Source organism: Musa acuminata, chromosome BXJ1-11 (assembly GCF_036884655.1).
Source record: "Musa acuminata AAA Group cultivar baxijiao chromosome BXJ1-11, Cavendish_Baxijiao_AAA, whole genome shotgun sequence".
Lineage (NCBI taxonomy): Eukaryota > Viridiplantae > Streptophyta > Magnoliopsida > Zingiberales > Musaceae > Musa > Musa acuminata.
This window is the reverse complement of record NC_088337.1, coordinates 27309596-27320344: the sequence shown is the minus strand read 5'-3', so window position 1 is coordinate 27320344 and position 10749 is coordinate 27309596. Positions and strand designations below refer to the sequence as shown.

Here is a 10749-nt window from a genome sequence, read left to right as displayed (position 1 = left end):
GACCTCGGCCAGGACCGTCCGAGCTTCTTCAGGCCCGAGGCACCGCTGTAGAGGATGTGAGAAGGACCGCTTGTAGAGCCGTCCGTTCACCTCGGAGTACCATGCCTGCATTCGGCGGATGCGCCGAGCCGCAGCCTCGTCGGCGGGAAGGATCCCGTCCCGCTTGAAGCGCAGCATCTCCTGTATCCACGTAGTTTGCGCGTCGGTCGAAGACACAACCGAGACCGAGATAGCGCGAAAGGGGAGCTCTTCAATCTCGGGCTGGGTTTTGGGGTCCGACCTTGAGGCCAGTTTAGCCAGCTCATCGGCTCGCTCGTTCTGACTCCTCGACACCCTAGATATCGTAATGTGAGAGAAGTCGGAGGCTAGGCTTTTTACCTCTGCTAGGTACTTTGCCTTGGTCGGTTCCTTGGCCTCGTACCCGCCACTGAGTTGCTCGGCTACCAGCTGCGAATCGGTGAGGACATGGATGGCGTTCACCTGCATCTCGAGGGCTAGCCCGAGTCCTGCCAGGAGTGCCTCATATTCGGATTCGCTGTTGGTAGCTTGAAACTCGAAGTGGAGGGAGCGTTCGAACGAGCGTCAGTTGGGGGCTGATAACACCAGTCCCGCGCCCACGCCACTCGAGGTAGCTGATCTATCCACGTGCAGGACCCATGTCTCCCCAAGCTGCCCAGAACCCTCGTCCTCAATCTGAGCCAGTTCCGAGATGAAGTCAGCTACCGATTGGGCTTTTATGGCGGTCCTCGGCACATAGTGTATGTCGAATTCTCCAAGCTCTACCGACCACTTGAGGAGCCGACCTGCAACATCGAATTTAGATAAAACCTGCCAGAGCGGTTGGTCGGTGATTACCTCAATCGGATGGGCTTGGAAGTAGGGGCGTAGCTTTCGGGCTGCCAGTACGAGCGCCAGAGCAAGCCTTTCGATTGGCGGGTACCGCTCCTCAGGCCCGTTCAGGACATGGCTGATGTAGTAGACCGGTAGTTATTCACCGGAGGCTTCTTTGGTCAAGACAGAGCTGACCGCGTGCGGGGAGGTGGCCAGGTAGATACTGAGCTTTTCCCCAAAAGAGACTGAGGCAAGGCGGGGGAGGTTGGCCAAGTGTTGTTTGACTTGTTCAAAAGCTTCTTCGCACTGCGCCGTCCATTGGAAGTTCTTCGGGTTCTTCAGCGCCCGGAAGAAGGGGAGGCAACGATCACCAGATCGGGATAGAAACCGGGATAGGGCAGCGAGCCTCCCGTTAAGTCGCTGCAAGTCCTTGATTGTTCGAGGGGTTTGCATACCGATGATCGCCTGGACCTTTTCTGGGTTGGCGTCGATTCCCCTCTCGTGGACGATGAACCCGAGGAATTTTCCCGAGCTGACGCCAAAACCACACTTTGCAGGGTTGAGTCGTAGCTCGTATCTTCGCAACGTGGCGAACGTTTCGGCCAAGTCAGTCAAGTGGTCCGCCGTTGTACGACTCTTCACGATCATGTCATCGACGTAAACTTCTATGTTCCGCCCGATCTGTTGGGCGAACATCTTGTTCACGGCTCTCTGATAGGTAGCACCCGCATTCTTCAGCTCGAACGTTATAACTTTGTAGAAATACACCCCTAGATCAGTGAGGAAGGCCGTGTGCTCTTGGTCCTCGGGCGCCATCCTGATCTGGTTGTAGCCGGAGAAGGCGTCCATGAACGAAAGGCGGGCATGCCCAGCGGTCGCATCGACCAACTGGTCGATCCTCGGGAGGGGATAGCAGTCTTTCGGGCATGCACGATTGAGACTGGTGTAGTCAACACACATCCTCCAGCTCCCATTAGATTTCTTCACGAGGACTACATTAGATAGCCATCGCAGGTACTTGACTTCTTCTATGAAGCCTGCTGCCAAGAGCTGCTCCACCTCTTCACGGATACCCAGTTGCCTGTTCGGAGCATGTTGTCGGGGCTTCTGCTTCACTGGTCGAGTGTTAGGCGAGATGTTTAGATAATGTTGGGCAGTTTTCGAGTCGACGCCCGTCATGTCGGATGACGACCAAGCGAAGACGTCGGCGTTGTCCTGCAGGAAGCCAACAAGTTGCTTTCGCTCTTGTTCGGGGAGCTCCGACCCGATTCTGATCGTCCGATCTGGGCGGTCCTTTGACAACGGTGCTTCGCAGGTGGGGGTCGTCGGCTCGAGATGTTGGGTCGGCTTCTTCATTTGCCGAGGGTCCCCCAGGGGTTGTTCGGCCCTCCCCCTTTTGTGCAGTGAGATTGCTGTCAAGTAACACCGCCTAGATTCACGGGGGCTTCCCCGGACTTCCCCGGCCCCAGCGTGGGTCGGGAACTTCACCGTTTCGTGGTAAGTGGAGACTACGGCTCTAATCTTGTTGAGGGAGGGGCGGCCGAGGATGGCATTGTATGTAGTGGGGAGATCCACCACTAAAAAAGTAGACATCACCGTCTTGGATCTTGGCGGCGCTCCCAAAGTCAGGGGCAAAGTGACCGCTCCCAGCGGCGAAATCGAGTCGCCGGTGAACCCTGTGAGCGCCGAGCACATAGGCTCCAAGACTTCTTTAGCTATCCCAAGTTTCTGAAAAGCATCAAGATAGAGCACGTCGGCAGAGCTCCCCGTGTCGATCATGATCCTCTTCACCTGGGCGTTAGCAATCCTGGCCGTTATGACAAGCGCATCGTTATGCTCTGATCGCTCAGTACCCTCGGGAGGGAACGCGACTTCGGGATCAGGGCCGCGTCTGGGAGGATCGGTATCGACGGAGCGGGCGTACGCCTTCCTTTCGGACATATTGTTTCCTCCGGATGCTGGGCCGCCCGTGATGATGTCGATTTGGCGCTCAACGGGGCCCTCCGGATGGGGCGAAAGTTCCCTACTCCGTCGGATGTACCGACTGAGGTGTCCTCTGCGGACGAGCTCCTCGATTTGCCGCTTCAGCTCGCGGCACTCCTCAGTGTCGTGCCCGCTTTGCCGGTGGAACGATAATACTTCGACTGGTTAGCGAGTTCCCGCGGGCTTTTCATTGGGTTGGGGGCCCGGAGTAGCCCTTTTTCCTGGGAGACGTGGTGTGGTGGTAAGTAGTCTTGGAAACTGCTTGTTGTTGCATTTTGTCTCGTTTAACTCATGCACTGAGTAAATGTATTCTTATGTCTCATTTGTGACATACTGTATCTATCGACATCATTGTCCATGGCTTGGATTTGGCATTGACATCAGCCTGCCATCCTGGAAATGCAGTGGAAGAGTCACAGTACATACTTAGCACTAACCCCGCGGGCTTTTCATTGGGTTGGGGGCCCGGAGTAGCCCTTTTTCCTGGGAGACGTGGTGTGGTGGTAAGTAGTCTTGGAAACTGCTTGTTGTTGCATTTTGTCTCGTTTAACTCATGCACTGAGTAAATGTATTCTTATGTCTCATTTGTGACATACTGTATCTATCGACATCATTGTCCATGGCTTGGATTTGGCATTGACATCAGCCTGCCATCCTGGAAATGCAGTGGAAGAGTCACAGTACATACTTAGCACTAACCAACAAACAAATCTTCTTATATATGCTGAACATCACTGGGCATACTTTCGGGGTAGCTCCTGTCTGCGACGAGAGGAATTTGTCTCGAAGGAACAACACCAGAATTTTCTTGAATGAAGTTGACGAGGGTAATAATGGCGATAAGACTCGAGCTAACAGTAAGCTTCTCTATAAATACTCTCGTATTCTAAACGCCGAGGGAGGAGGAACATAGATAACAAACCCTCTGCGACTATTCACTAACTTGATCATCGGAGGGGTCGGATCGAGCTCCCCCGACCTGATCTTTGTGCAGGTGCGAAGACGAAGGCCTCCCGCTAGAGGCCTAGGCGAGGAGTCCCCTCTCGGAGGAAACGACTACCCCATCCCGATCGGATCCACGCAGTTGACCGCCTCAGCAGTCTCGGGAAACGTCCCAAGGAGATCCCCTATCATTCGGCCCTCGGCGAGGAGTCCCCTCTCGGAGGAAACGACTACCCCATCCCGATCGGATCCACGCAGTCGACCGCCTCAGCAGTCTCGGGAAACGTCCCAAGGAGATCCCCTATCATTCGGCCCTCCGCCTGAGCCGTGTCCCTCGGCCGTAGACTGCCCGCCTGAGTCGTGTCCCTCGGCCGCGACTGCCCGCCTGAGTCGTGTCCCTCGGCCGCAGTCTGCCCGAGACGGCCTCTACGCAGCCAGCCCACCTGTGCCGTGCACCTCGGCCGCACACTACCCAGGGTCACCGCTGCGCACGCAACCCTCCTCGACAGGAACAGTCTCTCGAAACCGAAGCCATGCATCGGACTCCCTTTACAACAACCGATGCATAGCTTCCTTCGGGGGGGGGGGGGAATATGATGAGGGTTGATAAGAGTAATAATGGCGACAAGACTCGGACTGACGTCAACTGCCCCAGATTATGCCTCACGCCTCGATCGACCCGACAGTGTCACGACCCGAGTTTGATGAGCCAACTGGCCAATAACTCCATTTTGGTCCTTCAACCACAGATCAAAATGCTTAAGCAAGAGTTAACGTAGTACACTCATCAGGCCCTTATAAGCTAATCATACACATTGCCCACTTCCGATGTGGGACTAATGGGATGTTACAGACAGCACCTGGTCAAACGGACCAGAACGCTGGTCGAGGCACATTAACGATCTGCTCAGGCTCAGTCCTTCACGCCACGCCAACACCAGTATCAAACGCTACCAAGGGTACGAGCCTGCCCCCTGTAAGCGGGCACATCAGGAAACAGTAAACTTCCCTATAAATACCCTCGCATTCTAAACGCCGACGGAGGAGGAACATAGATAACAAACCCCCTGCGACTATTCACTAATTTGATCGTCAGAGGGGTCGGGCCGAGCTCCCCCGACCCGACCTTTGTGCAGGTGCGAAGACGGAGGCCTCTCGCTAGACGCCCAGGCGAGGAGCCCCCTCTCGGGGGAAATGACTACCCCGTCCCAATCGAATCCACACAGTCGATCGCCTCAACAGTTTCGGAAAATGTCCCAGGGAGATCCTCTATCATTCGGCCCCCGAACCTAGTCGTATCGACCCCAAGGTCACGGCTTAAGACTATTTACACTAACAGAAGTAATCCTGAAGGGACATTCATCTTCTCTTCTGGTTCCAGTTTGAAAGATGATGATCTTCGGGAAATTAAGCCAAGTTAGCTCGACTTTATGACATGGATTGACGGCCAATTTTGACAGTAAGAGGACCCTCCACTCTATCTTAGTAATCCTTATCCAAACAAAAGGATTAGCTCAGTTCCAGCTCTCCATTTCTTTTAATTTAAAGTGGTGATTACAAATTATAATTTGTGACTTTTGATATAAATAGTCCAACTTGATAGACTCGTTTGCATGTTGTAATGGGTGTATATATATATATATATATATATATATATATATATATATATATATATATATATATATGGGGAGAAATAATTGGATGTCATGGTCAGGCTGCCTTATTCGTCGTCACAAGCTACTAATTTGTTAGCTCATGGATAAGTCAATTTCCAAGCCCCACTAATTTATACTAGTGGCCTCACAGGATCACTGCGCCTAAAGCCTCCTCGGCTTCATTCTTATCCACTAAAGATGGGATCCACAGAGATCCTTATAAGATTTGTCCGTGTTCCCCCAGTCATAGATTTTCTTGGTTCGACATAATTTATTGACCTACAGTTGGCCTTTCTCATGTTGTTTGAATGACATGACATCTGTGGTTACTTCTCATGTTTCCTTTGACAAAATAGTGTACTTTTAATTTTGTTCAAAAAAAATTATAATCGACAGATATCTAATGAAAAGAAATCGTTTTTTTAGATTCTTTTTCCGAACCCTAATCTTGTTCGTGTGGATTGTGAAGGATCCAATCCTCCGTTTGCCTTCCGCGGAGGGGCTGAGTCACCCGTGACAAATTACCGCCGTGGCGGGACCCTCGACACCTGGCGTTTCCTGTGGTGTTCAGCGCTTCTTGAAACCGCACCTGGTTTTGCGCACCTGGTTTTCGTACCAGCTCCACGGAGACTAAAGTTCAGGGACCCACACGTCGCATAAATATGAAATGGTAGACTTATACCGGAGGCCTCATCTCGTACGTCTGCCCGTATTATTAGCATTGACGCCACGGTTTTACATCTCAATTCGTCGCCCTAATTACGTACTACTCAATACCAATCGTTCGAGCTTACCTGCCTTATCTCTCTCCCATCCAATCAGCAAGCAGGTACAAACGGTTAGGTGCGCCGAGCGTACTGCCAGAGCATTGCCCGTTACACGTAACGTAATCCCGTGAAAGGCTAAAATATCTGCTTGCGATGGAGAAGGCCCGACACCGGACTCACCACTGGGCTCACGGCGACGCCGGCCCCGCACCTCATCACCCGTTCGACGCCGTTAACGCCGAGCTTATCTCATCCGGATGCGCCCACGGGCCTCCGCCCCCGCCCACGTGGCGCGTCTCCGTCTTCCGCGCCTCGTTACCTTCGCCCTCTCTTCCAAGCAACCAACCAACAGATCAGAGCGAACCGAGTGCAGGGGGGCTGTAGGGTGATTAAAGGAGGCAACTTTCCCCTTTTTTTCTCCGTGGTTTCCAACGGAAGAGGAGAGAGAAGGAGGAGGAGGAGGATTTGGGGTTTCGCGGCGAGGAACTTTTTAGGGTTTTGATTTCTTTGGATGATCGGGAGGTGGAGATGCTGTCCGGTGGTGCCATGCGCAAATCCTTCAAGGATTCGCTGAAGGTTCTTGAGGCCGACATACAGCATGCGAACACTTTGTACGTGCTGCTGCTCTCCTTCTTCGTCATCATCATCATCATCATCTCGGCATTTGGTTTCTTTGTCCGTCTTCGATTGTGTTCTGTGGGAAGTTGGGTTTTCGATCAAGTATGGGGATATTAATTCTTGTTCCTGGTGTTGGTCTAAGAACAAAGACGACTTCTTTTTTATTAGACAATTCAAGATCGCAAAGGGTTTAGGACTACATATTGTCTTTTGTGGTGATTTCTTAAAGATATTTTTTTGGTACACTCTTAGTTTCTAAACACAAATTCGGCTTTTGGGGTTATCCAATTGCACTCTTAAACGAGGAAAGCAGTGTGTAAATGATTCGTCTTTTTGTTGTGTTTGTGTGTTTGGGATGGTGGGGTTACCTTTCCGATTATATTTGGGAAAGAGATGTGAATCATGATCCAATAATTAGGAAGGAAGATCGATTCACAAGGCTGTCTTCTTCATATCTTATTCAGGAGGAGTTCTAAAGGGCTATATTGTTTAATCTATCTTCTGGCTATCCTGTCATGTTTATCCTTTAACTTAGTCAATGCTTCTTGTTTCTGGAACAGAATAATTATCTTGTAGTTAAGTGGGATGAAGCCTCACGAAACAGATACAAATAGTTTATTGTGGCTTTTATTGTTTGATATTTTTTCTAACCCTTCAACATGATTTGCAGGGCTTCAGATTTTCCTGCAGATTACGATGGTGCGTGCCTTCAAATGCGAATGTCTTATAGTCCAGTCGCACACTTGTTTCTGTTTCTGGTGCAATGGGCAGATTGTAGCCTTGCTGGGGCGCTTGGACTCCTCAGAATTATGATATACCAGGTCTCTGGTTGTCTACATTGCTGTAATGATGCTTGAAATACCCTTATTGTTCTGTTTTTGTTCGATTACCATTTTGTTTACTAAAGGACTCCAACATGTTCAGGTCCATGTTGATGGATCAACGACCATGTCGACTCATGAAAGGAAAGCTAGCATTAAAGAGTTCTATGGTACGTTTATCGCACTGGATCTTGAAAATTTTTCTTCTGATGTCGGTGATTTCTAATTTTCAGGGTTTTTAATTCTTTTTGGTACTCATTTCAGCTGTAATCTTCCCCTCTTTGCTCCAACTACAAAAAGGCATCACTGATATGGAAGACAAAAAGCAGAGGGCAGTATGCATGGAGAGATATAGACGAAGAGATGAGGATGAAATGAAACATTTCTCTGAAATAGATGCTGAAAGAGAAGAGGAATGTGGGATTTGCATGGAGATGAACAGCAAATTTGTATTGCCCAATTGCAGCCATGCCATGTGCATGAAATGCTATAGAGAATGGTAAAACACTTTTCCTTAAGAATTAAATTAGTTTATGCTGTAAGCTTATCATTTTGCTGTTGTTTTTATGGCTCTGCTGATAAGCGCCACTTTTTTCGACAATTCTTGGTAGATAACTGAACTTGAGCTTACAAATATGCCATTGTGAAGCCTTCTATTGCTTCTCATATGATTGAGAATTTAGCTGTCTGAGACTTAATGAATGAGAAATATCAGAAAGCCTGTTTCATGTTGCTCTCTGAATATGACAAAAGAAGAAGAAGAAGAAGAAGAAGAGAATCTATTTGACACCAATTGATGTTTGGTTAAATAATATTTAGCAGGGAGGACCTGAACTTCTTGCTTGGCAATGAAAAAATAAAATTTATTAAGTGGCTGCAAATGTTTCTGCTGAAAAGGTTAGTGGTTTTTTTGAAGAAAATAATTAAAAGAGTGTCCAACAGAGTGACCAGTGGATTTCCTAGTAATATAAGGTCAGTGGTAGAACTAGAAAAGGGAATTATGGAAAGTAGCATGGCTATTTCTTGGTTAATAGATTTGCCTCTGGAACACTTATTCAAAATATAAGGTTTTCAAGAAGTCAAATTAGAACACCAATTATATAATCTAAGCAGTTTAACTGCGTACAATAAAAGTCTAGTTGGTCAACTCTGGCGGAAAATAGATCTTACAAGGTAATATGTAAGGTTTTCAAGTCGTCAAATAAGAACACCAGTTATATAATCTAAGCAGTTTAACTGTGTCCAATAAAAGTCTAGTTGGTTAGCTCTGGTCGAAAATAGATCTTAGAAGGTAATCTTTGACACAGAATAATAAAGAATCTACCATACTGGAACAATAGGGGAAATCTTGAGATGTATTATATGAATGAAATATTAAGTGTTTTTGAGGATTTATGTGATCACTTTACAGGTTTGCAAGTTGAAGTAAATGCCATATGACTGCAACAGCTAATGTAACACTCTTGATTAGTCCCACATCGAAAGTGGGCAAGATTAAGATTGACTTATAAGGGTTTGATGAGTGTACTACGTTAACTCCCGCTTAAGCATTTTGGTCCGTGGTTGAAGGACCAAAATGGAGTTATTGGCCAGTTGGCTCATTAGACTCGGGTCGTGACATTTGGTATCAGAGTCGACCTAGCATTTGGGCATAGTGAGGGGGCTCGAGTAGGAAAGCGCTACCCGTAAACGGAGTCAGAGGACTCGTCACGGCGTGGAGCCACCGCTGGGTTACGCCTCACATGTACTATGCTAGGGCCTGATCTGGGTTATGTTGGGCCTTGACGAGGACGTCAAGCCTTTGAGTGGGGGTAATTATAACACCTCTGATTAGTCCCACATCGAAAGTGGGCAAGATTAAGATTGACTTATAAGGGTCTGATGAGTGTACTACGTTAACTCCTGCTTAAGCATTTTGGTCCGTGGTTGAAGGACCAAAATAGAGTTATTGGCTAGTTGGCTAACTCGGGTCATGACAGCTAATTTACATTTCTCGAATTTGAGGCGGAGAAGAAGCCCTCCAAAATCTACTCAATTAAATTAATCGAACTTTATTAATGTAAGTTTACAACCATGTTTATATATAGGCAACTAGTGCCTCGACCCTCCTATAATAATACTTGGGAAATTATATAGTTTAGACTTCACTTGTAATGTAGAACACATGTTTCCTCTCCATATCCGGCTCTCGAGTTGAATTTTACCTTATTGACTTTATATTTGATTACCAGATAAATGTTGTTTAACTATAGCTCCTTTATGAAACTTAATATAAGTACAAGTACCACTGATATATCTGAAGTGTACTTTTTGTTGATAAGCATGAAAAGTAGCCTTGAGGTTTCTGATTTCTTTTAAGTTCTTTGTTAGGGCATACAAAACCGAGTAATGACTTACCATTGCAGGAACTCAAGATCACGGTCGTGCCCGTTCTGTCGTGATAGCCTCAAGAGAGTAGATTCTGGTGACTTGTGGATATACGTGGATAACAGAGATGTAATCGATATGGAAACGGTGACACAAGAAAATATTAAGCGTCTCGTCATGTACATAAAAGAGTTGCCCGTGGTTGTTTCAGAGTCTGTCGTCTTTGATGTTTACGACTCTCATATCAGGTGACCTCTTTCATCAACTAATCTGTGCTTTGGAGATCATTCCAGTTTATGTTTGGAAGCTGCTGCTACTTTTTAAGCGGCAGCAACGTATTTATCGATCATCTTCAGCACCCATGTAAATGTCTGTACAGTGAGTAAGCTTGTAAGTCTGAGTGCCAACATCGGTAAACATTGATTGGTGTCAAAGCCTGTGCCGGTGCTTAAGCACTTTCTAGCTACTGTAATATGTGGGGTATATGGTAGCTTTCTGCAGTTGAAGTGGGCAAACTCTTCTTCTCTGGGTTTCCATTCAAGAAAAAATTAACTGGTTCAGCTAATTTTGGTGTGGAATCTTTGCTCTGGTTTGATCGATCAAGATGGTTTTAGATCCTCTCTTGTCAAAGCTGTTCTATTGGATGCTGCCAAAAGGTCCTCTCTTGCCATTGGCCTCTTATGTTGTGTTATGGCTATTCCAAGCATTGTGTGTGTGGGGTCATTTTAATAATAATACCAATAATAATAATGATAGTAATAATGA

The 10749-nt window shown here is 47.5% G+C and overlaps 1 protein-coding gene across 1 annotated transcript; it reads left to right on the top strand.

Moving 5' to 3' along the window:
• Positions 1–6354: 6354 nt before the first annotated feature.
• On the top strand, positions 6355–10549 carry LOC103971725 (E3 ubiquitin-protein ligase AIRP2). The gene is made up of 5 exons (XM_009385822.3): positions 6355–6789; positions 7467–7617; positions 7721–7787; positions 7882–8116; positions 10023–10549. Exons 1-5 carry the CDS (start codon positions 6707–6709, stop codon positions 10234–10236), a joined length of 750 nt encoding a protein of 249 aa, XP_009384097.1. The 5' UTR covers positions 6355–6706; the 3' UTR covers positions 10237–10549.
• Positions 10550–10749: the final 200 nt, after the last annotated feature.

What these genes read in the sequence shown, in the direction of transcription:
- LOC103971725 (XM_009385822.3), top strand. Translation starts at nt 6,707, where the DNA reads ATGCTGTCCGGTGGTGCCATGCGCAAATCCTTCAAGGATTCGCTGAAG. An exon ending in TCAGAATTATGATATACCAG is followed by an intron (nt 7,618 to 7,720) that starts GTCTCTGGTTGT and finishes CAACATGTTCAG; the next exon opens with GTCCATGTTGATGGATCAAC. An exon ending in ATGAAATGCTATAGAGAATG is followed by an intron (nt 8,117 to 10,022) that starts GTAAAACACTTT and finishes TTACCATTGCAG; the next exon opens with GAACTCAAGATCACGGTCGT.